The sequence below is a fragment of the Oryzias latipes genome, chromosome 2 (assembly GCF_053564925.1).
Source record: "Oryzias latipes strain Hd-rR chromosome 2, Olatipes_Hd-rR_3.1".
NCBI classification, from domain to species: domain Eukaryota; kingdom Metazoa; phylum Chordata; class Actinopteri; order Beloniformes; family Adrianichthyidae; genus Oryzias; species Oryzias latipes.
In genome coordinates, this window is record NC_136238.1 from 35,585,654 (window position 1) to 35,613,633 (window position 27,980).

General features: G+C 40.0%; 3 protein-coding genes and 2 long non-coding RNA genes across 5 annotated transcripts in view; 2 read left to right on the top strand and 3 right to left on the bottom strand.

Moving 5' to 3' along the window:
• The window catches only part of LOC144987176 (uncharacterized), a 427,194-nt gene that overhangs the window by 211,173 nt on the left and 188,041 nt on the right, over nucleotides 1-27,980 (top strand). The window lies entirely within an intron of this gene.
• Nucleotides 1-27,980, bottom strand: part of LOC144986858 (uncharacterized) — a 164,985-nt gene that overhangs the window by 63,798 nt on the left and 73,207 nt on the right. The gene's annotated exons all lie outside the window — the stretch shown is intronic.
• On the bottom strand, nucleotides 1,621-27,948 carry LOC144987867 (uncharacterized). The gene is made up of 2 exons (XM_078937563.1): nucleotides 27,775-27,948; nucleotides 1,621-5,263 (listed from the first exon to the last, which is right to left on the bottom strand). The coding sequence occupies exons 1-2, from the start codon at nucleotides 27,944-27,946 to the stop codon at nucleotides 4,392-4,394; spliced, it is 1,044 nt and encodes a 347-aa protein (XP_078793689.1). The 5' UTR covers nucleotides 27,947-27,948; the 3' UTR covers nucleotides 1,621-4,391.
• Nucleotides 24,620-25,446, top strand: LOC144988576 (uncharacterized). The gene is made up of 2 exons (XR_013652500.1): nucleotides 24,620-24,662; nucleotides 24,863-25,446. It is a non-coding gene; the product is annotated as an uncharacterized LOC144988576 (long non-coding RNA).
• On the bottom strand, nucleotides 25,511-27,759 carry LOC144988442 (uncharacterized). The gene is made up of 2 exons (XR_013652366.1): nucleotides 26,430-27,759; nucleotides 25,511-25,807 (listed from the first exon to the last, which is right to left on the bottom strand). It is a non-coding gene; the product is annotated as an uncharacterized LOC144988442 (long non-coding RNA).

Sequence of the window (27,980 nt, forward strand, 5' to 3'; positions counted from 1 at the left end):
AGAGAGTGGGATGGGGGGGGGGTTGTGGGCACGGCCAGCAGGTGAATCGCGCAGGGATTGTAAAAACGTAAAACCCGCTGCCCGTCACTCACTGCAGCGTGTGAGTGTGTGTTTGGCTCCCCGTCTGCATGTGATCAGTCTTTGTCACATCTACAGAACATTCAGACCTACGATGACGTTTAAAGTCTCAACGCCTGCATGAAGCAGAAACTCACCACATAACCAGACTAGACCATCAGCAAAACTACCACCAAATACTCATAATTTATTAGCAACAGCATAACAATGTTATTCAAAATAATCCACAGACTTATTGTACTTTAAAAATGTTGAAATTACATCAAATGCACACATTCATTTGTATATTTAGTTTTAAACATATTGTCGCGGACAGAGTTTAACTAGGTGGCTGTTGGGCCGCGTTAAAAGTTCTGGAGTTCACTAAACGCATCATGCAGAGATCTGATTGGCTCTCAGTTCTGTCACTCAGCCTGTTAGGTAATTTGGACCAATGGGTTCAGCTATGGGCCGAATAAGGGAAATGGGAGGGCTGGAGCGGGAGCAGGGGAATATAAAGTTGGGAGAAGCGCTCTCTCTCGTCTCGGCGGGAGAGATTCAGGAGTTGCTGAATTAGTTGTACGGCGTTTGTTGCGGTCTATAGTAACCAGAATAAAGAACTTTAAAAAAGGTTAAATCTCCGTGCCTCAGTTGGGAAAGGGACACTACATTATTGTATGGCTCTTTTGAAATTAAATTTAAAAATATGTGGCGTTTATGGCTCTCTCGGCCAAAAAGGTTCCCGACCCCTGCCTTAATGTTTACATACATTTAAGTATTGTTTGTAACTATGAAATGACCGAAAGGTTACTCTGGTAATCACTTTGTTACTAAAAACCTTTTTAAAAAACCTTTTTTTTTGTATGGTATTTTCTTTACTATTTGTACTGTCATGACAGCGATGCTGCTGTCAGTTTACCTTGTTGTTGCATCTTCAAAAGTGCAGATTAAAATGTGACACTGAATTTGAAACAGCAATTTCTGCATCTATCATTAAAGTATTTATTAATAGTACAGTGGAAATTAGATTGGGTTAGAATATTGATTTACGGTATGCGCCCCTTAATTTTCTGGTTGTGCCCCTAAAATTTTCAGTTGGGGGCCACTGTGCTCCTAATGAAAAAAGTTAGTCTGGAGCCCTGTCAACATTAAATATTTCTGCTAAGCAGATGGTGAACATTAGTCCAATAAAAACAGGAAAAACAGTTGTTCTGGAGGGTGATTCTGATTTTTAGATAAATGTGATATTTTTCACAGATATTAAAAAGAAAAATGCTTCAGTCTCCATTTGGTCTAAAAGTTTTAACATTTATTCTCCTTAAAAGTCATTTTATGCTCACGTCTTTGAATAAATACGTGTTTCACAGTGAATGCAGTCCTTCATATTTAAAGTTCCATGCAGATTTGGAACCAAAAGTGTAGAACATCAATTAATTTACCCTTAAACTTACCCCGGTAACGTCATATACTCTGCTTTTTTGGAACAGAGTCCAGCTTTGGAACCGGCAGAGAACCAACAAAGAGCAGAAACCCACACTGTGGGAAAGACTCCACACTTCTGACTGATGTTCACGTCCACTTTATTCTTCACAGTAAGATTGGAACAGAACACTGAGAACCAAAAAGAACAGAGGAACAGTTCTAATGTCTACTAGAAAATATGAATCACAAGAACACCAGACACAAACACCAGTCTGGTTCTTTATCCAAATCTTCTTGAATAAATTTTTAGGAAAATCCTTTCCTCACTAAATGGTAGAGATGCGGTTCTACTAAGACTGTGGATCGTTCCTTAGGTGGCGATCCAATTCAATTCATGAATTAAGCTCAACGGCTCACAGATCGAACCACGATTCTTGCTTTTTAATAGAATGTTTGTACAGTTACTATAGGTATGTAATTTTACAGGATGTATGAAAAAGTTTAAACTATATGTATTAAATCAGCCTCATTTAGAACCTAAGATCAAAATAAACAAAATTGATACAAACACAAAGATTTATATAGAAAGAAAGAAATGGGGTTTGTTACTTCAAACAAGTTTCCATCAACATTCTGGTTACATTCAGCAGTAACATAAACAACAAACATATACATAATTGTTGTCGGGTTGCACGGTGGTGCAGTGGTTAGCACTCATGCCTAAAAGCAAGAAGACCCTCGGTTCAAGTCCTGGTTGGAGGATCTGAAAACAGTAGAGTTTGCATGTTTGTCCCTGTGCATGTGTGAGTTTTCTCTGGGGACTCCAGCTTCCATCCAAAAATGCTTCATAGATCAATTGGTTGGTCTAAATTGTCCCTAGATGTGAATGTGAGAGTGCATGGGCCCTGTGACAGACTGGATGCAGGATGTCCCCTGCCTTCATGACCCCAAAAGGGAACAAACAGCTTAGAAGATGATTGACATGAAAATGTTCTCCACAGTTTCTCCATCCTAAAAGTTCTGCAACACTTTATGTTTTAAAACATTGCATATTGAAGCTGCAGAATTTGCTGATTCATGGTGATTCCATTAGTTAGTGGATTTAAAAGAATCTTTTTTCACTCAATGGTTACTAGCTCACATGCCTTGACAAATTAAAAACTGAAGTCCCTTCTTTTAGCCTAAAACAACAATGAAAATATGACAAAAAATCAAAGATGTTTACAAAACATTTCTCATAATAATGTACACACTTTGACAACATAAACATTGTCTTATCAGAAAATATAACAATGGTCAACTAAATAAGTTTTGTCTAAAATAATAAAAAAAAAAACAATGGCAGGACAAAATGTAGTTAATGCCTCCTTTGAACTGAATTACTACATCAATGCTCTGTGTCATTGAGGCCACCAGCTTGGGGGTAGTCACTGAAAAAGATTTAGGCAATTTTGGCAATATGGGACGGTGCAGAATACAACCAGTCCACCAGTCTGACTGAGATAATTTACCCCTCCAATACCAAAGCAGTCGCTGGCAGGAAGGACACAATACACTTTGTAGCCCTTGTGCTATCTTAGATGACCCCACCCTTACATTGACGTGTTCTCCCTACCATAACAAAGGTGGAACATATTCATGTAATCCATAGACACCAGTGCATATCACAAATCATTGAAGAAAAATTGTTCAGGGCACTGTCTAGTGGGTCTAGATGACCCAACTCCCAATGGTAAAGTGTCTAGGATAGCACAAGGGTTAAACATGATCACTAAATGTTTTTGACATAAACATTTGTTAGAATGTTCTTTTTTCCCATCGTTTTATTTAAACTTATACAATAAATTCACTAAATTAAACTAAGGCTTGAAATATTCCAACATTTTTCTTTTTTGTATATAAACAAAAAAAGTTCTTTCTTTTAAAAACAAAAATAAAAAAAATAAACGACCAAATGGCTTTTTCACAATATTTTCCCATATACTGTACAAGTTTTCTGCTCTATGTTTTTCTGTTTTCGTAGTTGAAATTTTTCTGTAAATCCTTTATAAAAAAATGTTTTCGTTAAAAAAAGAAAAGCTTCTCACCTGTGTGAGTTCTAATGTATTTTACTAGATTACATTTATGACTGAGCCATTAATCAGCCATAAAAACTATCTCTCACCTGTATGAGTTTTCATGTGTGTTTTTAGAAGAGGTATTCGACTAAAACTGGCATCACATTTATTGCAAGGGAAAGGCTTTTCTCCTGTGTGAGTTCTCATGTGTGATTTGAGATGATGTATACGACTAAAACTTCTATCACATTCTTTACAAGAAAAAGGCTTTTCTCCTGTGTGAGTTCTCATGTGTATTTTAAGTTTTGATTTTTCACTAAAACTTTTATCACATTCTTTACAAGTAAAAGGCTTTTCTCCTGTGTGAGTTCTCATGTGTGTTTTTAGACTAGATCTGTGACTAAAACTTGCATCACATTCTTTACAAGTAAAAGGCTTTTCTCCTGTGTGAGTTCTCATGTGTAATTTGAGACTAGATGATTGATTAAAACTTTTTTTACATTCTTTACAAGAAAAAGGCTTTTCTCCTGTGTGAGTTCTCATGTGCGTTTCTAGACTATATTTGTGACTAAAACTTGCTTCACATTCTTTACATGAAAAAGGCTTTTCTCCTGTGTGAGTTCTCATGTGTGATTTGAGATGAGATAATTGACTAAAACTTTTATCACATTCTTTACAAGTAAAAGGCTTTTCTCCTGTGTGAGTTCTCATGTGTGATTTGAGATGAGATAATTGACTAAAACTTTTTTTACATTCTTTACAAGAAAAAGGCTTCTCTCCTTTGTGAGTTCTCATGTGTGTTTTGAGATGAGATATTTGACTAAAACTTTTTTTACATTCTTTACAAGAAAAAGGCTATTCTCCTGTGTGAGTTGTCCTGTGTTTTTTGAGATTAAATTTATAACTGAAACTTTTTTCACAGTTTTTACAAGAAAATGTCTTCCTTCCTGTTTGAGTTCTCATGTGAAATTTCAACTGAGGCCGCCCACTAAACTTTTTACCACATTTTTTAGATGCACAATATCTTTCATCAGACCCAGTTTGGACATGACTTCTGTCTCTCTTCTTCCTCTGATCTCTGTTCTGTGGGTCTGTCTCTTCATCTGTAGTTGATGTTGATTCTGTCTCTTCATCTGTCGTTGATGTTGATTCTGTCTCTTCATCTGTAGTTGATGTTGATTCTGTCTCTTCATCTGTAGTTGATGTTGATTCTACATGTTGGTTTCCTCCATCATGACTATCAGTTACATTAAAGCTCTGTTGATTGTTTAGATCTGCTTCACTGTTCTCATCTTCCTCAAAAGTAGGAATCTCCATCAAGGTATCAGTCTCCTGCTTCAGATCAAGCTGATCATCTTGACTGATGCAGAGTTCCCCTGATTCCTCTTTAATCTGTGGTGGTTCTGGTTCCTCTTTAATCTGTTGAAATTGTTGCTCCCCTTGTTCCTCTTCAGTTTGTGAAGGTTCTGGTTCCTCATGTTCCACTCTGAAGTTCCTCTGCTGATTGTTTAGATCTGCTTCACTGTTCTCATCTTCCTCATAAGTAGGAATCTCCATCAAGGTATCAGTCTCCTGCTTCCGATCAATCTGATCTTCATCCTGACTGATGAAGACTTCCCCTGGTTCCTCTTTAGTCTGTGGATGTTCCGGTTCTTCCTGTTCCACTTTAAAGTTCCTCTGCTGGTTGCATTGATCTTCCTCTTCAGTCATCCAATGCTGGGGGAGTGCTGCAGGAATACAAACATAAGAAAAAGCCCTTTTTATACTTTTAAATGAATTTGTGTATTGGCAAACACCAATAAAAGTCGAAAACTGCTCAGTCATATATTTCACACTAGTTCAGGGGTGGGCAAACTACGGCCCGCGGGCTTAATCCGGCTTGCCCCCATGTTTGGTCAGGCCCACTGAACAATATCAGAGGCCCGTGTTTTTTTATCTGCCCACATGATCAAGAAGTGACATTTTATTTCCCCCTTCTGCAGTCTGTGCTCCAACCTGAAACCCTCTAAAATTCCTGTCAAACATAACAGAAGAGAGTCTTCTCTTTCTACGTCGCAGTTCGTCTTTACCGGTTTAGTTTATTTTTTTAGAGCGATTATGCTGCGTTTTTTAAACAGCACCCTGTTCTGTGTCCTGATTGGCTGGAGACCCTGTCAATCAATCTCCTCAGTCTGTGCCGTGTCTCCTGTACAGAAACGCGGAGCTCTTCAGATCTACAGAAATCTTTGATCCATCAGATCTTTGTTTTTATTCTAAGATCCTGGACTTAATTTACATGAAAGTTTGAGACTTCAAACAAGAGACAAGGATGAAAATGTTCATGTCTGTCTGAGAAAAGTATATTTAGTCAGTGAGGAGTTTTACTGCCATAAACTTCTGTAATCAGACTCCTTGGATTTCAGCGATCACGGTTATGTTTACAACGAAACTCCTGCAATAAAACGAGGGAACTCTGTACTGGTGAAAAGATAACACAGATATATGATTAGCTGCAGCAGAACATGCAGAAATTCTCTTTTTCATAATTACTCAAAGAGGAACAGACGCGCAGGACACAGTGCAGCTGCGCAAATCGTGAGAAGTGACGCAGCCCTCAAAGTCTCAGCGGAATTATGATGGGAGAGGATTGACTATCAGAAAACAAGTGGAGGGAGACCAAAGATCCAAACAGTCATCATCATAACAAAACCACTCATAGCATCGAGAATTAGAGACCAAAAAAAAGACAAACATCCAGAACAACAGGAACACGGAGGTCAAGGACTGAGCTACCCAGAACAAGAAAACAAGATGGCCGTGGGGAAAAATGCACATAGCAAAATTCAGGTGGCCCAACAGAGACAAATTCTTAATTATACAACCAAAGATTGAATTAAGGACGTGCTGCACAAACACGAGGGATGACATAGTGGCATGCATCAATAAACCAGAGATCCATGGCAGAAATAATACTAAATGGTCATAGGACCATATGTCTTACTTAAACAAAGCGGAATTCTAGATTCGAAAACAAGTCGCGACCAGAGAAATGCAAAAGACCGGTGATAATGGAGGAAAATAGAACACAGAGAAAACACCAAGAAGATGCAAAACAAAGGGGAGCCCATAGGATTACACCAAGTCCAGCACAGGACTTCTGAGAAATGTAGTCGAAAACATGACTGATATGACAGCCGAAAGCAAAACTGATACATAACACTTTGAGTGCCACCTAAAGCCAAAAGATGCCACTGGGAGGGATGGTGAGGCCAAACAGTGAGAACATCAGCAATATCAGCAGTATCGTTAAGATCTGACCTCAACGGTTCTGCTATCGGTACTGAAGAAGTCGCTTTTTTTGGGTCCCACAAGATATAAACGTTATCTGCCATAATTAACTCTACAAGTCAGTCAATTTTGCTTTAATTAATGATTATATTAGTTTCGCTATTCTCTCTGAAGAGGAGAGGTCTGTCTGACTATTTGTGTGCACGGGGGGCGGGGCTGTTGTTTAGACAGTATGCGGGGGGCGCGCACAGGAACGCTGCCAAAGTTTTAGGATGGCGGAAAGAGCTAAACGGTCAAAAATGCTGCGGCTCTCTGTTTTTTTGTAAAATATCCACCATGTTCTCAGAGTGTCGTGGTGCCTTTAACACCGTCAGGTAGTACCGAGAAGGCAGAAGGAAGAGAGCATCATAAGCACACTGAGTGGGCGTGTCTGCAGCTGTGAAAGCCGACAGAGTTGGTGGCGATCTCGCAGGGGACAGGTGAGCGCCCAAAAAAATAAAAAAAATCCTTTCATCCCCTTAGACTAAGATCACCCATTTTCGCTTAAAACGAATTAAATTTGCGTCAGGGCGCCCCCACTGTCAACTTGCTGCTACGATGACCGTATGATTCCAGACCACAACCAACAAACTAACAGCTGCTTCCTATTAAAACATAGTTGTCATCCATAAAATTAATTTAATGATTTGGGTTAAATGGATTTCAAGAAAATAAATAAAAAGGAGTCTACATCAAAGTGAATTTGTTTCCATCATCCCACTCATCTTTGCTCTGGTGCTTGACAGACAGAAAAGTGTATTGAAGGTTGTGAAAAATGGACAAAAGATCAAAGGAAACATCACTCTCATAAAGAATACAAATAATAAAATAAATATCCTGACAGCATTTTGAATCAATACAAGTATTGTCAAATGAAATATCATTATTTATCGGCAAAAACCTTTTTTCTGACATATCTAGTGTTGTGGCTCCCTGTGCTTTCATCTCAGTGGGAAACTGATCCAAATGGCTCTTAGAGAGGTTCAGGTTGCAGACCCCTGGTCTAGCACATCCATGTGCATTCCATGTTTTTATTGGAACATTCTCATGTATAAAGTCAAATGTTTTGTTAAAAAACAATGCTGTTACATAATGACAAAATAAAACACTTTGTGTTCTTAATTTGCCATTTTTTATTTATTTGTTTATTTATCGTCCTCAAAAAGTATCAATAAGACTACCGTTAAAATGCCGGATCGATAAGCAGTATCACTAAGAGTAGTAGTAACCTTAACAATACCCATCCCGCGTCACGAGTAAATCCTGGTGGTCTCTGATTATGCTACACGGTTCCTAGGAGCTTTTCCCCGGCACACCATTACAGCTCCTGCAGTCATGAGAGCGTTAATTCAGTTTTTCTCCAGGGTAGGAATACCTGATGAAATTCTGACAGACCTGGGAACTAACTTCACCTCCTGGTTGATGAAACTTTTCCATCAGCAGCTTGGCATCAGTAGCCGCGGTTACATGGGCAGAATATCTTGATCGGATCAATGGTCGGGTTAAAATTCACCCGTGCACACGGGCACAGAAAACCTTTTTCCGATTAGAACAAACGTTCCCATGGCTCACACTTTCAGTCGGAATGAATCATCTGGGCATGCGCAGTAGTGTAAAATTACCCGGATGCCAAACTAGGTCCCGTTGTAAACAAACCGCTGCCACAGACAGACAGCATGTGCTGCAGCTCCGTAATACGAGACAATCTTCCAAACGTGCTTTTATCAATGTCATGAATATTATGAAGCGCCTGTTCGCTCATCGTTATATTTAATCTATGTGATCAGTGCGTTTTTGTGAATGAAACAGAGCTGGAAGGCTAACACGCGCTAACAACATTAGCCTTTTGATTGACACAAAATCCAGAACCATGCGGGAAAAGCTGTAATCTGCATCTTGGCTGCACGCAAATGTCTGGGAATAACATCAGTCTTTATTTTGTCGGGACACAACTGGAAACACAAATCCTCGTGTTTGTTTCAACGGTTTCTTAGCACCAAGAGGAATTTCTGCTCTGAGCACACACCGCCCCAAAGCCAATGTGTGTGCTGGCGGTCCGTGCTCTTCTCAGACGCGGTTCTCCTAAAGCCGGCAGCCGCTAACCCAGAGCGACGGGACGGATCCATGTCTCCCACATATTACATACAACAAAACGCACGCGTAAGAAAGCACCCTCCCCTCAAACACACATTAAAAAATCCGGCTGCTCTGCTCAGACTCTGAGACATGGTTCACTCGGTCCACCGGCACCCGAACCGGGACGCAGAGCTCGGGTGCTGGGTCACGGGGCACAAAGAGCTCCTCCCCCACATCTCCCTCGCCAGCGGGGCGAGAGCAGAGTGGTGCTTTTCACGGGGCCTCCGCAGAGCAGCTGGCCAGTCCCATATGAGCTCCAAAGCTTTCTCTCAGCGAAACACCGTCTATGCATGACGTAACCCAGAGCAGCAGTGACACACGGTCGGAATGAACCGTTTACATGAACAATGATCGGAATGACCCACCTATCTCCATAGGAAAGAAATTTAGATCTGAACGAGTCTGATCGGGGCAGAGTATTCCGAACGGTGTGTTTACATGACGCATTTTCCTTCCGATCAGGCGTTCATTCCGATTACTTTTGCCCATTTAAACGTGGCTAGTGTTCAGAGACTAAAGCATGTGAGATGTGGAAGACATGGCAGGAATAGATAGGAATGTGTTAGATGGAGTAATGGGTGGAATTAGTAGTATGGACAGCAAGATATTTAATGAACGCATTGAAGATGAAACTGTATACACTAAGCTTTAAAGTGTGGATGCCATGCTTTGAACAACTTTGTCAAATAAAAAAGCCCTTTAAACGCTGATTCTATTGATACCAATAGTTCGCGTCGAAAAAAATCCGAAGAATATGAATAATAGACATCTTTCGAAGGAATCAGAGATTTGAATTTGCCGCTAGAGCGCAGGCTGGAAGTGAACCCGATATGACCTGTGACGTCATGAAAGGCGTTGACTTTCGCAGTTCCGCTTCGGACAGCATGTAAACAAAACAGGTAGTCTTCGTTTCTCTCGTGTTTAAATCTGTTAATCATCAACATGCCAAGTCGTTGTGTGGCAGCTGGATGTAGCAATACATCTAGTGAAAGTGTATCTGTGTATAAAATTCCCAAAACAAGAAACACTGCTGAAAAGGGGAAAGTTCAAGAAGGTGGACGGCGAAGGATTTTTCCCTCCAGATCTGCAGGAGAGAAGTCTGCGTTTTCGAAGGGACAAAAACCGGGACACAAACGAAGAATTTTGAACGGAGAGTTGGGAGGAGGATCTTGGCTTCTGAGTCGAGGAAAGGCGGGTGAGCTGGAAGCGAGCGAGCCGTTTTCTGGGTCGGAGAGGACGGCGCTGGAGTCGGGAGCGGAGGCTGCTAAGCTAGTGTGCATCACGATGGATCACATTGAGGCGAAGTAGTCGTGTTTTCTGTTGTCCTTGGATCCAACTGGAGTATTTCAACGCACTCAATGTTTTGCAAGAGAAGCAACAGGCCTGCAACGTTTTTTTTCTTTTGCTTTTGAGGTGCCGGTACCGTGAGTAAACTGAACTGTGTGTGTGTGTGAGCGCGCGCGCGCACGAGAAAAGGTTTCAAACTGGTTCAAACGGGTAAAACTGTTAATGTTCCACAGTTGTTAATGGTATACAGTGACTTTGTTAACTAAAGAGTAGTACCATCTGGGAAACTTTTATTTTGTGACATTTATTTTGTAAATTGGGTTGAAAACCAGTGTTTACCTTTGTTTAGATTAGGCCAAAAGGGGACATTTTGAGTATATTTTAGGGTAAGTGGAGTAATTTAATTTTATACATTTTTTAGACTTACTGGAGTCTAGCCGAATCTTCATGCTGGCTATCGTCATCGGCATCACTAGACCTACTACTTTCTGCTATATCCTCCTCACTTTCGCAAAAGGGTTCGAATCGATGCGGTTGCAAAAGTGACTCATCATCATGATAATCTCCGCAACTTTCCTCTTCATCTTTCTGTTCATCTGATGATAAATCGCTAATAGAAGACGGTAGCATCACTCTGTCTGTGCTTCGCTATCGGTGCTAGCCATGTTATCTTCCTTGTCTTCCTTTCGTTACGTCACAAACAGGGCGGCGCGAATTCGGCGGAATGCGTGAAGCCGGCGGCCGTCCTCGTTGTTTATATTGCGTTTTTCGCTATTTATTCTTTTTCGAAAAATATTAAAAACAATCGCAACATGAAATAGAAACTATTTACTATATTTTGGCTTATTAAAATAGGCCATGTCACCCACACTTTAAGATGAATGTCAAAGAATCAAAGGCAACTCCAAATACCTAAATCTCAGACTCAAATGCAGTATGTCAAACTACTTCATTTTGTTTTTCTTTACAACACTGTAAGAAGTAACTATTTCTAGTTAGCTGAATGATCTCAGTAATTTAATTTTATTTAATTTAATTAAGTAACTAAATAGTAAATGTAACTTTGCAACAGTAACAAAAAGCAGAACCTCAAGGCAGTCAGAGCAGAAAAGTAAATAAAACTTCTTAACTATTGATTAGGAACAAATGTGAAATAGCAGTGATTAGAAGCAGCATGAAAACTTCTTAACTAGTGTTACTACTACACTGTAGTGCTCTCTTCAAAACATCTGAAACAGACTAGAGCAGATTTAAGTTTGATATGCTCTATTTTCAGTCATTGAAAAGTGTAGAAATAAGTGCTAGATGTCACCAGAATGCACCAAATTGCACCATATTAAAATTTTCCGGGGGGGGGGGCATGCCCCCGGACCCCCCTAAAGTTGCAAGCACCTGCGGAGCGGCGGGTCCCGCTGTGCGCGGTGTCGGGCCAGTAACTTTCAGGCAGGGCCAGTTACTTTCAAAAACTACTGGCCCTGTGGGCCAGTGCAAATTTCTGGGCTATGTCAACCCCTGTATAAGTTATTGTTACATTATGTTGTCAATTAAAGTTTTAAATTTGACAATGTAGTGTGGTACATTGCACCAAAGGTCAGATATTATATTGCATTAAAGTCTAGTTTAAAAAATGACAATCTGGGCTTTAAAAAGAATAAATGTAAAAATCGAGAATCGAATCGAACAGTGACCTTAGAATCGAAAATGCAATCGAATCGAGGATTTGGAAAATCATGACACCCCAATAAATGACAATGCAAAATGTTTTTTTTTTTTTGCATTAGAAAATGCACAGTTTTTATCTGAAAATCCTCATGCTATTCTCCCAGAGCTCTTCTCTACTCTGTAGCTAACACAGCTCCGCTGTTTGTGCTCACAGATCCAGTCTGTCGTCACATCTGTTTTCCCGGCTCCAGCCAGCAGACCTGGCCTGCTCCGAACTCCTGAACCTTATGATATTTTTTATTTTCATGGAGACAATAATTAATAATAAACAATAAATCAGGTCCACTGGTTTTATTGTTCCCTCTGGGGTTAAAGCGGGACAGCAAGCTTTCAAACTCAGCCAGAGAGAGATGGAAAAACACACGTCCTGGTGCGTTCACAGAGCTCCAGTACATAGAAGATTAGAGGCATTCCAAACAACGAGTTATATCACTAGAGGAGACATCAAGTGATGGGAGGAGAGCACCGCCATCTTGGTGAGGTCAAGTTACTGCTGCAGTGCATGCCTGTGAACAAATTTTTTGCATAATACCAGTTCATTGTGCGGGTTTCAACTGCCAAAATCAGAGAACTGAGTCCATGAAGGAGGAAGGTATATCATTTCACAGGTAAGTACTATAATTTTTTTTCTTTTAATGCTGCAGGGGTTTCATTAATCATACACATGTTGACATTCATGATGCTGCAGGGATGTTATCAACATGCTGCATGATGTACGTATAATTTGCTGTCGACATAAATGTACATTTTATTTTGCTAAACTTGTATACAGCATACTAGGCTATTATAGTAATATAGATTTAAACATTCAGAGACTGAACTTTTCTTGCAGGTTTCCAATGGATTCAGACTTAAGGAAAAAGTGGATCTTACATGTCAAAGAGGTCTAAAACTCCTAAATGTTTACAATTTTTTTTAAATTCTTTGTAATATTTTTTTATTTGTTAGAAATCCTGCAACACTGCATTTTCATTGAAGTTTGAGCTTTTAAGGCTGACTGTTTCTCTTCTTTACCAACAACAAATGATGTCTCTCTATATATATTATATATATAAATATAATATATTTACATATATGTATAAAAATATATGAATTTAAAATATATATATAGTATATAAAAGCTACTTAGGCCGCCTTTACACTGCATAGTTCAAGTGACCCAATTCCGATTTTTTCCTCTCTTGTGGCACAGATCGGATATGACCGGTGAACGTGTAAGCAGGACAAAAGCGCATGGATTCCGTTTTTCTCAGATCGGATACAGGCCTCTCTCATATGTGGAAATAAATCGGAAACAAATCGGATACGTGCATTTGCGTGTGCCATGTAAGCAGACAAATCGGATATTCCCCAGTAAATGCGAGTCGTACGTCAGTGACGTCTATTCAGGACACCACCAACTGAGATCACATGACTTATTAAGATGCTTTTGTGTGCTGATTTTGCTGTCAGCGTGTTACCTTTCAGCCTCAGGCTTCAGACCGTAGTTGGAAACCGCTGTTTTGTCCGGTCCGAACGGTAACAAATTAAGCGGGACACCGTTGCCATGGACAAGGCTAGAAGCCGTTAATTTCTTTGGGGGGCGTGGATGATGGGGGCCGTCTGTGTGTGAGCGCGCGCGCTTGCGTGTCTGTGTGTAAGGAGAGAGAGAGGGTGTGAGCGCGGAGCGGGGGAGTGTCGGAGAACCGTAAATTAAAAACAAAGTGTCTCCCCCAAAAGTTTTGGAGTCTTTCTTAACCCACTCTGGAGGCTGAGGGTTCTGAACGGGAAAGTGAACCCCGAAGGAGAATCCGCCTTCGGCCCTGGAGAAAATCTCCCGTGCGTTTCTGACCACGGTCGGAAAAAGAGAAGTCATCGCGCAGGAAAGGTTCAACACTTGGATCAAACTGTTAGTACATCACGTCTGCAAACACTTTCTCATTCAAAACTCAGAGAGAGCAGAGCAACCCTCCTTCTTTTCCTCCCCCGTGCATCCCCTCAGGAGCGCCCAAGGCAACGCCTCCTTCCGTCGCCGCTTTGCCTCCATGACAACCGCAGTCACAAAAGTCTGAAGTAGGGCTGGGCGATATGGCCTAAAAATCTCCGATTTTATTTTTTTTAATTCGATTTCCGATTTTTTCCCGATTCCCCCCCCCCCCACCCTTCTTAAGGAAAGCAATAAGTACAAAGGGCAGACAAGTTCAAGCAAATGGTGCTTTTATTTAATCAAACCCAAGACAAATGTAACTCCCATTTCTGGGATGAATAATAAATAAATGAACACGCTCTTGGAATCAAAGTTAAGTGTAAGATTTTTCTTCTTACTCCCTTTTTGGACTTGTGTTTAAATAATTGTGTCTTGTTTTATATAACTTTTGTCTTGTTTTTGTCTAATTTAAATTTATTAGATTAGATTAAGTCTAGAGTAGCACCGTTTTCTAAAGGATTATCAATACAGCTCATATCTGGGGTCTAAGTTTTTAATTAAATTAATAAACCCCGTCTTATCCACGGAGATGATGATGATCATGAAGCAGCAGGAGTCACGGTCACGGTCAGGATGACGGTAATAGAAGAAGGTTTCCCCCAGATTAAATGCTATGGACTCTTTATTAACCCATTCTGGAGAATCTAAGGATCAGGGGCCTCATTTATAAACGTTGCGTACGCACAAAAGAAGGCGTACGCCACTTTCTACGCAATAGTTGAGATTTATAAAAAGCAAACTTGACGGGAAAATGTGCGGTCCTTCACGGAAGCTCTGACCCAGGCGTACGCACAAAAACGGGTGAAATGAGAAACGGCGACACCGTCGGCAGATGGAAGAAACACGTGAAAGTGAAAATGACAATACTGCCTCTCAGAAATAACATGAAGACTTCACAAAGAAAGTCTTACAATTAACAGCCTACACGAACACCCGTTTGATCGATCAGCAGTGAAAAAAAAATCAAACGAAAATTACAACAGAAATTCAAATGAACACTTATTTGCAAAAAGAAAAGGGAAATTTGTTCTGCAATATTGGCATGTTGTGCAATTCATCCTCATAAAATAAATATAAATAAATAAATAAAGTTAACAGAACGAAATAATGTACAAAACTGATATTCCCGTCAGTGTGTCCGTCTGGCGGAGCAGATATAGGTGCAATTAGACAGACAGATGGATAGATAGAGAGAGATGCATTAATTGTCCACTAGGGAAAGTTGTTTTCATATTAAAACATTTCTTCATAAGCTACGGAATTATGGTATTCATACATATGCCTTTAGTTTGTTTTATTTTTGATGAAACAATGTATGGCGTATGTCTCAACCATTCAGAAAGCAACAAGAAACAAGAAATTACATTTGCGCTGATCAATTTCCCATTTCCACGTCGATTATTACCGACATCTGTAGCTTGTCAGATGTAATTAAATGGATGGAAATAAAATGCCCCATCACAATGCGTAATGACGCACAATGGCTGATCTTGCGCTCTTAGAAGATGTGGCAAATGGAAGAATTCGGAGTGAACGCATCTTTAGACAGCAAGAAAACTTGCTGGCAAACGAGGATGAGTGGCTTATGAGCCGGTTCCGCCTTCGTCGAGCCGTCCTGTTGGACCTCTGCGGGCTTTTGGGGGTGTGTCACCCGGTGCATCTGGCGCGTCGTGTCCCCCTCCGCCTCAGTCACCACTCGACTAAGGGATTCCCCAATTCTTGCCGCTAGTCTCTCATCAAGAGGGGTCAGCTCCGGTGTCGTCGTCGTCGTCCCCCCCCCCCCCCCCCCCATCCCGTGGCAAAAACACTCTGGCGATGCAGCGCCAGAGGTTTTTTTGCCTCGACTTTGATGTCCGACCATTTCTCTTTTTATTTCGGCCACGGTCCGAGGTTGTGAGGCTACAGCATTTAAGGCGTCTGCCACCGTCTGCCACTCACGTGGCTTTTAGGCATTAGTAATGCCCACACTGTGCCCCAAACAACACTTTTCTCCTCTTTTCCACCTCGCCAACGATAACTTCTACTTCACATTGAGTGAAGTTACGTTTTTTTGATTTCCTCTCGGTGTTTGCCATGATTTAGCAATCAATGAATATTCATTTGTGGGCGTTTCACGGACTATTTATGGGCAACTATGGGCGTGTCATACAGCCGCAAAAGCTGCGCTGCATTTAGAATTGGTTGTGATTTATAAAGGGAAAGATGCGTAGGATGTGCGTGCGCACGGTTTTATAAATCCGAATATTTCTGTGCGTACGCACGTCCTATGTTTTATCCGTACGCCACTTCTGACGCAAATCCTACGCAAAGTTTTATAAATGAGGCCCCTGAACAGGGAGGAGGAGGATGATCGCCTCGGGTCCCCCGCGCTTGAGCACGGTCGGAAAGGGGAGAAAGAAAAAAAAGTTATCGCGGGAAAGGTTCAACACCACGCTCTGCCATTTAGCTGGAATTTTTTTCAAAAACCGTCCAGTTGCGATAAGAGCCCCCGAGTTTGGCCTGAAAAGAGCGATCAGCCCAAATATTAATCCAATCAGTGACCTCCCTTCCCTTCCACTGACTGGTCTCAGCAGCATCGTCCACCATGGTTGATGTTTACGTTCTCGTTCCCGCCTACTTCAACGCAAAATGATGACATTTGTTGCGTGTCGATGACGTACTGTTCGGAATCAAGTCGCCTGGCCGGTCAGACGGCGGTCGCAATTGAAAAGAACGGCTACAATTCGGAATCAGGACGGCAAACCCACGGGGCCTGGGTCGCAATTGAAAAGATCGGATCTGTGTCGTTCAGACTGTCATGAAAAGATCGGAATTGGGCCGCTTAGGGGCAAAAAATTCGGAATTGGGTCGTTTCAGCCTGCAGTGTGAACGTAGCCTTTGACTCCGATGGGCTTTAGGCAGGGTGGGGGGTCTATTCCTCCACGTCTGTAGCAGTAAACCCAGACCAGTTCCGAACAACAGATGATTTTATTCCTTTGTTGGGAACAAACTTCCCACTGTCACCGGTAGCCCTGCTGTCGCTAGCTGCTTTGTGTGCCGATTGTCGCGTGTCACCGTGTGACACTAACGCTACGGAAGCTCTGGGGAGCCAAAAATGCGCCAATAAAAACTCGATTTAGTTATTTTTGAAATCGCCCGTAACAAAAAATTCGAATTAATTCATTTGATCGATTTATCGACCATGCCTAGTCTGAAGGATGTCCGCGGAATGCGGAAATGCTGCTACGTAGTCCTCAAAACGTCTACGTTTGATAGTTTCAGCATTGTATAGTGTAAATGCAAAAATCAGATACGGGTCACTTTTAAAAGATGATGTAAGCGAGTCGTCAAAAAAAAAAATCGGATATAGTCAGAAAATCGGATATGAGCATCAAGACCTGCAGTGTAAAGGCGGCCTTAGACACCTCTAAAAGCAATAGAAATCATTGTCATGTGGGTGTTGTCGACCTCACCAAGATGGCGTCGCGCTCCGCCACCGTCGGCCAGGCTTCTAAAATGGGCGTGTCTCCTCTACTGATATGACTCTTTGATTCCAACAGCCTCCCAGCCCAACGAAGTCCGCTACTATATTTTCATGAGAAAAAAATAAACGCAGAACCAACCTTAAAACCTTCAATAGCCCATTTTTATCCGCAAATTTAGAACCAAAATCGACCAAATCTGGTAACACTGTGGATGTGTTGAGGTGCATACTCCCCCCTAGTGTTGAGGTGCATGCTTTGCACCGTCACGTTCACTGATGCATCTTCCATCAATGTAGTCAGGGTGCTGCTTATGTCTGAGTAAAGGAGTAGCCAATCACAAATGTGTCTCCGCCTTTTCTGGTTTGATTGTCAGACTCATTCTGCTGAAAAGGCTCATTATGAAATAAATAAGTCATTCTGAAAAACAGCAACATGAAATAAAAAAGATACTTAGGAAAATATTGATTTGGAGATCTGAGTTTCTGTAGATTTTTCACAATTTCATGATTTTTTGATATATTGATGAGAGATATATTGTGATTGTGTATTTGCATGAGGTTATATTTATTTATTCAATTATGAACAGTTTGGGACTCCATACATGATTGGTCCAAAATGCTTAACAGCTCTAAAAGATACCGAAGCCAACAACATAATGTTCTGATATAATCTTTGTTGACAATAATAACAACAAATCCAATTGCCATTTTGAGCCAGTAAACAGTGATTAGTCAGGCGGTCTGAGTCACGTTTTTAGAACAACCAGTTGCCAATCATGATAAGCTAGTTCCCATCACTGAAAGCTGCTCAGAAGCTGTCAATCAAACATTCGAGGTGGGGCCAGTGGGCACCACACCTTTTACCGGGGCATCTGATTGGTCAATTTATAACTTGAATAACTAGCACTAGAGAAAAAAAAAACTTTATTATATTAAGAAAAATGTTTCACAGCAAGAATGGTAATTCTATTTAGAATGAGTCACAGCTGCATGTTTATTTATAGACAGCAGCTACTTCCTATTTGGAACCCGGGGGGTGAGGGGTGGGGTCCTCTACTGTCCAGTGATGATATAGTCTATGCTTTTTAGCATAGACCCCTTTTAGACAGCTCCTCGTGGTTTGACTACTAACTAATAAACAGTGTTGGGTTAATGAATTACATAGTAACAGTACTTACTAACAGTAGTTACTTTGGTCAGTAATGGAGTATTTCAGATCACAGGCTCCGTAGATAAAAGGTCCAGAGTTTTTGAAGTGTGGTGTAAGCATTTGGAATAAGAGCTGTCACTATCAGTGAATCAAGGCATCATTAGGCTGAAAAACAAAGGAAAACCATCAGAGAGATAGCAAAAATATTAGGTGTGACCAAAATGACTGTTTGGAACATTCTTAAAAAGAAAGAACGCACAGGGGAGCTCAGCAACGCCAAACGACCCGGGAGACCACCGAAAACAACTGTGATGGATGAAGGAATAATTCTGTCCCTGGTGAAGAAAACTCCCTAAACAGAGGGTTTACCACAAGATGTAAAACCTTAGTGAGCCTCAAAAACAGGAAGGCCAGACTAGAGTTTGCCAACCAACATCTAAAACAGTCTTCACAGTTCTGAAACAACATTCTATGGAGAGATGAGACCAAGATCAACTTGTACCAGAGTCATGGAAAGAGAAGAGAATGGAGAAGGAAAGGAACTGCTCATCCAAAGCATACAATCTCATCAGTGAAGCATGGTGGTGCTAATGTCATGGCGTGGGCATGTATGGCTGCTAATGGAACTGGTTCTCTTGTATTTAATGATTATGTTGCTGCTGGCAAAAGCAGAAGGATGAGTTCTGAAGTGTTTCGGGCAATATTCTCTATGGAAGCATTTGTGTACAATAATTAAAAAAAAAAAAATCAAAACTGGAAATGCTTTTTTGATTTTCAAAATGAAGCTGCATTTGTTGACTCAAAAGTAACAAGAAAAAGAAATCCACTAAACCGCTTCTTCTTGTTCTTCTTCTACACCACTCATTTTGTCACTTAATTAAAATGATAATGAAAATAGTATTTGACATTTAATTTTCAAAAAGTTCTCTTGTAAATGTGTAGCAAAATTCAGTTAGAAATGTCTAACTTGAAAATTATAATAAATTAAGAGAATTGCTTTTTCATTTTCTACTTAAAAATTGCTTCTTCTGTGTCATAATTAAAACACAAATGCAAAGAGGGGATTGCATTTTCGTTTTCACATCCACCCTGCAAATAGTGTTGCAAAACACAATTTCAGTTAGCATTTACAGGAGGGAGGCGGGGCGATGATGTCACTGTGTGTTAGTCCAACCGGCAAACGCCAAAGTTTAGCATGGTGGAATCTGCTAGAGCCGTTCATGGGGCTATAGCTGTCCTGGAACAGCAACATCAGTGGGAAGCTGCAGTAGACTATATTCTAAATGTGCTTTTATTAGTTATGATTATTATTAAGGACCTGCTCGCTCATAATTTTTTTAATCTGTGCGGCCAGTGCTTCTGTCTTGGCTGCAAGAAGGGTTAGCATCAGGCTAATACGTGCTAAAAACATTAGCCGTGGAGGAACACATCTTGTTTGTTTCATTTCAAATCCAAAAATGCTGACAATGAGTCGCTGTCCCAATATTTATGGACCTGACTGTACATTTATTCTGTTGTATTTGAATGCACCACAGTTAAGGGACACTTTGATTGATCAATATGCATTATGGGACATGAGTGATGCATGATGGAATACGTAGCATGTAGCCCTCAGATGTAAAGTTACTGCTAACTCCTAACGAGTATGTTCATAAAAGACAAGTTACCTCAGCACGTCCTGAATATTAATATTCCTGCTCAACCCTAAAGTACAACACCCAATACTGCAGACGCCCTCAGTCTGCCGGCCAGATGCCCGGATGCCTTCATGACAAACAAAAGAGCTCCAAGGCCAGAGCTTCGGAGCTCGCCCACGGCCAGCTGGACAAAAATAGCTCACACCGCAGCCAGCCGGAGCTCGTTTGCTTGGTTTCTTGAATGAAATAGAAATACTTAAATATATTTTCTCAACAACAGCAAGCCTCATCAATGAACCGATAACACCAGAGTGAAATCTCAATCATTTCATTCATTAGATGCTAAATGACTGACGTAACCAAAAAAACAGCTGTGCAGTCATAAACATGTGCAACACTCGTTTGCACTCACTCACGGGGTTAGATTAAAAATAGATTCATTAAATTACTTAATAACGGGTAGTGACTGATTATCGCACCAAGAATTTATCTCATGACAGATCTAATAACACTGTCACTGGGCTGCATTTACACTGCAGGTCTTGATGCCCATATCCGAATTTCTGACTATATCCGATTTCTTTGACGACCTGCTTACATCATCTTTTAAAATTGACCCGTATCCGATTTTTGCATTTACACTATACAATGCTGAAACTATCAAACGTAGACGTTCTGAGGACTACATAGCAGAATTTCCACTTTACGCGGACCTCTTTCGGACTTTTGTGACTGCGGCTGTCATGGAGGCAGCGCAGCAACAAAGGAGGCGTTGCATTGGGCGCTCCAGAAGGGAGAGGAAAAAGTTTGATCAGTTTTGAAATAAGTGTTTGATCCAAGTGTTGAACCTTTCCTGCGCGATGACTTCTCTTTTTCCGACCGTGGTCAGAAATGCACGGGAGATTTTCTCCAGGGCCGAAGGCGGATTCTCCTTCGGGGTTCACTTTCCCGTTCAGAACCCTCAGCCTCCAGAGTGGGTTAAGAAAGACTCCAAAACTTTTGGGGGAGACACTTTGTTTTTAATTTACGGTTCTCCAACAGTCCCCCGCTTCGCGCTCACACCTCCTCTCCTCTCCTCACACCTCCTTTCCTCTCCTCTCCTCACACCTCCTCTCCTCTCCTCTCACCTCCTCTGCACGCACGCACGCACACACGCAAAGAAATAAACGGCTTCTAGCCTGTTCCATAGCAACGGTGTCCCGCTTGATTAGTTACCGTTTGCGTCCCGTCCGGGACCGGACCGGAAATAACAGCGGTTTCTGACTACGGTCTGAAGCCTGAGGCTGAACGGTAACATGCTGACAGCAAAATAAGTGCACAAAAGCACCTTAAGTCATGTGATTAGGGTGAACCGCGGTGTGATGAGGTCATCACCGCATCTTTTTTTTAAACTTTTTTTTTTGAAAGTTTTGCATATGGTGCGTGATTGGAACTATAATAAACATGGTAAACACATTCATCTTTGCCGATAATTTACTTTCTCTGCTAGTCCTGTGTTCAGACTTCAACAGACTTCAAGGGTTTCTATGGGAAACCTTTTATCACTCTTCTCCTTCTCTCCTCATCGAACCCACCTGTGCGGCGGCGCTGCTGTCACTGTCTCTTAGCCCTTGTGCTATCTTAGATGACCCGATCCTTACATTGACGTGTTCTCCCTACCATGACAAAGGTGGATAAAGGTGGAAAGATTTCATGGAATCCATGGACACCAGTGAAGGTCACAATCATTGAAGAAAAAATGTTCAGAGCACTGTCTAGTGGGTCTAGATGACCCAACTACGGTGGCCCTGAAGTGCAAAGCATTCAACAAATCACTCGATACAAAAACATTTTTAAGATCACAACAACAATTAAAAAAAAAAAAAAATTTAAAAAGCAGCATTACATTTTAGAAAACAAAACAAAATTTCAGAAACCAAAACTTGAAAAACAAAAATGACAATAAAAAAAAACATTTCAGAAAACAAAATTAATTTCCAGGAAAAAAAAGAAATATTAAAAAATGAAAACATTTCAGAAAAAAAAATTCCAGAAAAAAAATGAAATATTAAAAAATGAAAAACATTTCAGAAAAAAAAAATCCAGAAAAAAAAATGAAATATTAAAAAATGAAAAACATTTCAGAACACAGAATGAATTTCCAGAAAACAAAACGAAATCTTCAAAAATGAAAAACATTTCCAAACCGGAAGAGGCAGGTACTATGGGACAACGCTGATTGGATGATGATTTTTGTCAATCATTTGAACTGAAAAGTATTTTAAATGAAGCGATGACGGATTTTATCGTCCAAACAACAATGTACTATAATAATCCACGTATTTCCCATTTATATATCAAATAAAAAATGCAGCAAACTGTTAATGAACTTTAAAATTATTTTTTTAACATTTCGCCTGACACACGGTCACCCGGAAGTAGTTTGTGAGCACTTTTACTTTGAACGCTGTGTGCTAATGTCTACGGCTGCGAGGTTCACGCTGTCAATCATCTTTAGGTAAGAATCAATTCTGTGATCTTTTCTTTTGTCAGTCACATGTCTCTAAGGATGTTAATTTTAGGATGTTAAAGTGCTGCTTTGAAAAGATCATTTCTTTTTATCTTGCGCATGCGCAAAAAGAACCCGATGGAGACGAACCGTCTTCACATGATAGCCGTTCCCGTTTTCGGTGACAACATGAGAGAAAAAACCGCGGTCAAGTGAGCCGACATCTGCGGAAGCGCGGTCACGCCAGCCGTCACTGACTTTTAGCATGCGCGTTTACATCATAGTTTACGGTACACACACCCAGCGAGCTGGAAAGACGGCATTAAGCGCTGATATCACCCATGTCACTGTTATACCCATTATAGAAATTACATGTACTGTACTCTGAAATAAATGAGAGTTATTGCATGCCCTGTATCGTTATTTGATGTACAAATGTACTCATTTGGATTGCATGTCTGTTCATTCCATAATAAACTACCAGAAATAACGTGTTTTGTCTGAAATATAATAATCAGACAGATTCTAAAAGTGAGATTCAACACTGACAAGAGTGTTTTGTGGGTTGTTGAGCATGACATGGAATGGAATCAAGCAGAAATGAAGAAACTCCAAGTAAAATCACATCTGGTCCTGTCAACTCTTTCTAAAGTTGCTTCATTTAAGGTGACACAAAACTTTCACTGGATTATTGTTGGGAATGATGTTCACTAATATCACAGCAAGTTTGATGAAAAATGACTGGAGAAAATTAAAGATATTGACATATTAGACCAATTCAGGCTTCCTCATACATAGTCATAGTATAACATGTGAACCATCCAAAATACTCCTTTATCAAAGGTGACGGAAAATTTTCACTGGATTATGGTTGCTAACGATGTTCACGATTATCTTAGCAAGTTTGATGAAAATTGACTGTAGAAAAGTAAAGCTATTTACAAAATAGACCAATTTAGACTTCCTCTTACATAGTCATAATAGAACATGTGAACCATTCAAAATACCACTTTATCAAAAGGTGACGCAAAACTTTCACTGGAATATGGCAGTAATGATGTTCACTAACATCACAGCAGGTTTGAAAAAAAATTATTGCAAAAAAATACCCTGTATTTACCTAATATGGAGGTTTATAAACATGTTATACTCCGACTATGAATGAGGAGGCCAGAATTGGTATACAATGTCAATATCTGTATTTTTCTCCAGTCAAATTTCTTCAAACTTGCTGTGATGTTAGTGAACATTATTCCCAACAATAATCCAGTGGAAGTTTTGCGTCACCTTTGAAAGAAGTAGCATTTTGTAAGATTTACATATTACACACTGTCTGTGAATGAGGAGACCCAAAATGTTCTATAACTTTAATATCTCTAATATTCTCCAGTCATTTTTCATCAAACTTGCTGTGATATTAGTGAACATTATTCCCAACAATAATCCAGTGAAAGTTTTGTGTCACCTTAAATGAAGCAACTTTAGAAAGAGTTGACAGGACCAGATGTGATTTTACTTGGAGTTTCTTCATTTCTGCTTGATTCCATTCCATGTCATGCTCAACAACCCACAAAACACTCTTGTCGGTGTTGAATCTCACTTTTAGAATCTGTCTGATTATTATATTTCAGACAAAAAACGTTATTTCTGGTAGTTTATTATGGAATGAACAGACATGCAATCCAAATGAATACATTTGTACATCAAATAACGATACAGGGCATGCAATAACTCTCATTTATTTCAGAGTACAGTACATGTAATTTCTATAATGGGTATAACAGTGACATGGGTGATATCAGCGCTTTATGCCGTCTTTCCAGCTCGCTGGGTGTGTGTACCGTAAACTATGATGTAAACGCGCATGCTAAAAGTCAGTGACGGCTGGCGTGACAGCGCTTCCGCAGATGTCGGCTCACTTGACCGGGGTGAGAAAAAGCTCCGAGCCAGCCTGATTCTGTGATTTATACAGTAATTACAGTAATTATATGGCATCAGTGTTGCTAAAAATCGACTTTAAGACTGAAATCAGTAAACAAGTTCTTATGGGAAATAATATTTAAGTGCATTGTATATTTTTGAACCATGCATATACACATATACTGAAACTTAAAAATGAACTTTAAAGTTTATAAAATACTTAATTGAATTAACATGTGATATTTCTGCAGGTGAAGTTTCTCAAAGCGAAGTTCCAGAAAGGTTTGTGCTGCAGAAGAACAGATGGCAGCTCTACATGGGAATACGAGAAGACTAAAGTCATTCATATCACTGTGCAGTGTACAGGCAAGTCACCATGATTTATGTGAAATGTAATCAATAAATATTATTTAACCTTAATATCTAATTATTTTTTTAAATTGCAGGTCCTTTAAAAAAAGTCTTTAACCTGCTGCATAAGCCTGATTTGTTGTAAATGATGCAGCGGGGAGTGAAAAACGAAGCACAATTCCTGGCTTTAGTGTCCGGCTGATGATCTGGAAATCACATCTGAGGAATCGCATCAAACACTTGTACAACTCCAAACAACTTAATGTTCCTTTAAGCAAAACTCCAGTTTAAAATGTTCTTATTAGGCTTGCTTCATTTAGGAGTTTTTCCATGTTTACCATTTTAGGTTTTAAAGCTTTATTAACAAAGATGATGTTTGATTTTCAGAGCTGTTGTTTAGAAATGTTTTTTTGTCAATGAAAAAACTGAATGCTGATGTGAGGATTGTAATAATGGATATGAAAATAAACAAATTTGTTTCATAGCAATGCAGTATATTTATTGAAAACTTAACATGAATACGTTATTCAATAACAGAAACAAAGAAACAGTTGTGGATTTTCCTTTATGGGCTTCTTCATGCAGTCAATCAAATGTTACGTTTACATTCAGCATTTACTCAGCGTACCTGTCAGTCACATTTATTAGAGGAAAAAATGCATCTGGGAAAAGTCTGTTTGTGCTTAACAACTATATCAAAAAGAGTCATGTCAGGAAAGGTTTGTCCACATTGCTGCTCAGCATCACATCCAGAGGAAGATGCACAGGTAAGGGGACCCCAGTTCCTGCTTGTACATGCTTGCAGCTTCCACTGCCCTGGACTCCAGCTCCAGCTCTTGAAATCCCTGACAGAGATAAATTAATAAATTAAAAATCCCTGACAGAAAAACATCGGCTGCCGTTCATCTTTCATTCAGGAAAAAGTTGAGTTCATCAAAATGAGGAGAAAATGGGTTAAACCAGAAATTCATTAGGGAGGGGTCAAAACACCAAACTCAGAATAAAATACATTATTTCAGTCTTATAAAAAATACATTCTAAAACAATTTGGTATTCCTCCTCTGCCTGAAAGACTAAAACGTTTTTTTTAAAGATTTATTTTACACTACAGACTTTACCTTTAGTTACACACCTGGGCGTGTCTGAGGATGTGCACATCCAGTCATTTACTGTCATGTTTCTGTGCACTGACACACTCTAAAGTCACAGATCTTAATAGTGTGAATAAGAAGCATTCATAAATGTTATTCTGAGACACAAACTGCTGCAGTTTACCTGACAGCTTTGCTGATTTATGCGGCTGGTACACCTGTCTGAGAATCCTGCCCACGTGACCCCCCCTCTCCCGCTGATGAGGTAACCTGTCATTAACGTATGACTGAAGGATCTTGGATCTGTCTGTAAACACCCACCTAGAAATCACGTTTAACGCTACATTTATTAGATCAAACAAATGTGCCTCCATACCTTATCTGTGGATGGCGGGACTGCATTTCCTGATGATGTGCGCCGTCTTTAACACCTGTTTCTTCGCAGCTGCTGCTTTAGACAGAATCCTCTCACAGACATTTCGAAACATTTGTAAACCTGGTTGGTGTTGATTTTTCTGGGTGCGTTCTGTCATCACATCCGCTAAATATTCAAAGATTAACGTTTAAGTTAACGTTTTATCGTCCCTTTCTTTGTTTACCTGCAGAACGGACGTCATCCACACAAACTACTTCCGGGTGACCGTTCTGCTTCAGACGAAATATTCAAAAAATAATTTAAACCTTCATTATCTGTTTGCTGCATTTTTGATTTAATATGTAAATGGGAAATACGTGGATTATTATGGTACATTGTTGTTTGGACGATAAAATCCGTCGTCGCTTCATTTAAAATACTTTTCAGTTCAAATGATTGACAAACATCATCATCCAATCAGCGTTGTCCCATAGTGCCTGCTTCTTCCGGTTTGGAAATGTTTTTCATTTTTGAAGATTTCGTTTTGTTTTCTGGAAATTCATTCTGTGTTCTGAAATGTTTTTCATTTTTTAATATTTCATTTTTTTTCTGAAATGTTTTTCATTTTTTAATATTTCATTTTGTTTTTCTGAAATGTTTTCATTTTTTTTATTTCATTTTGTTTTCTGGAAATTAATTTTTTTTCTGAAATGTTTTCATTTTGTAATATTTCTTTTTTTTCTGGAAATTAATTTTGTTTTCTGAAATCTTTTTTTCTTTTTTTTTCTTTTTTCTTTTTTATATTTTGGTTTCTGAAATTTTGTTTTGTTTTCTAAAATGTAATACGCTTTTTAAATTGTTGCTGTGATCTTAAAAATGTTTTTGTATCGAGTGATTTGTTGAATGGTTTGCACTTCAGGGCCACCGTACCCAACTCCCAATAAAGTGCCTAGGATAGCACAAGGGTTAGAAGTACGCGGCACGTGCGCACTCTACTTACACACGTGCGCTGTTTCAGAAACACACACACATCCTCATTCTACAAAAGAAGTTTCTGTCTTGCGAGGAAATACGACAAATTTACTGCGTTCTAATTATTAATTTCCATTACAAGCTGCGTGCGTTCTTGAGTGCGTGACACGGCCGCCAGCCGGAGGATTTTGTGTCGGGGGGGTATATTACTGTTCTCACTCTGTAACACGAAACATGGACTCGCGCTGTTAGATTTCCATGAATATCACAACATTATTTTGTTTGGGAACTATTTTGTGCAACGCACAGCTAGAGAGCAGAAGAATCAACACGCACCACAAACACACGTCACAACTCAAATGGCTTCTCTCTTCCTTTGTTGAAGCTAACATACCTATGTGGTGTAGCTGCAGCTGTGGTTTCCAGATGACATCCAGCAGTCTGCGCTGACGACAGAGCTCCTGCTCGTACTGGACGATGGTTCCTTCACAGAGTCTGCAGATTTCTTCAGCAGCAGCAGCTAGTCGCTCGCTGATCAACTCTCTCAGAGACTGAAGGGAAGACATGGTGTTACCTTCAGCGTGAGGCTTCGGACCGTAG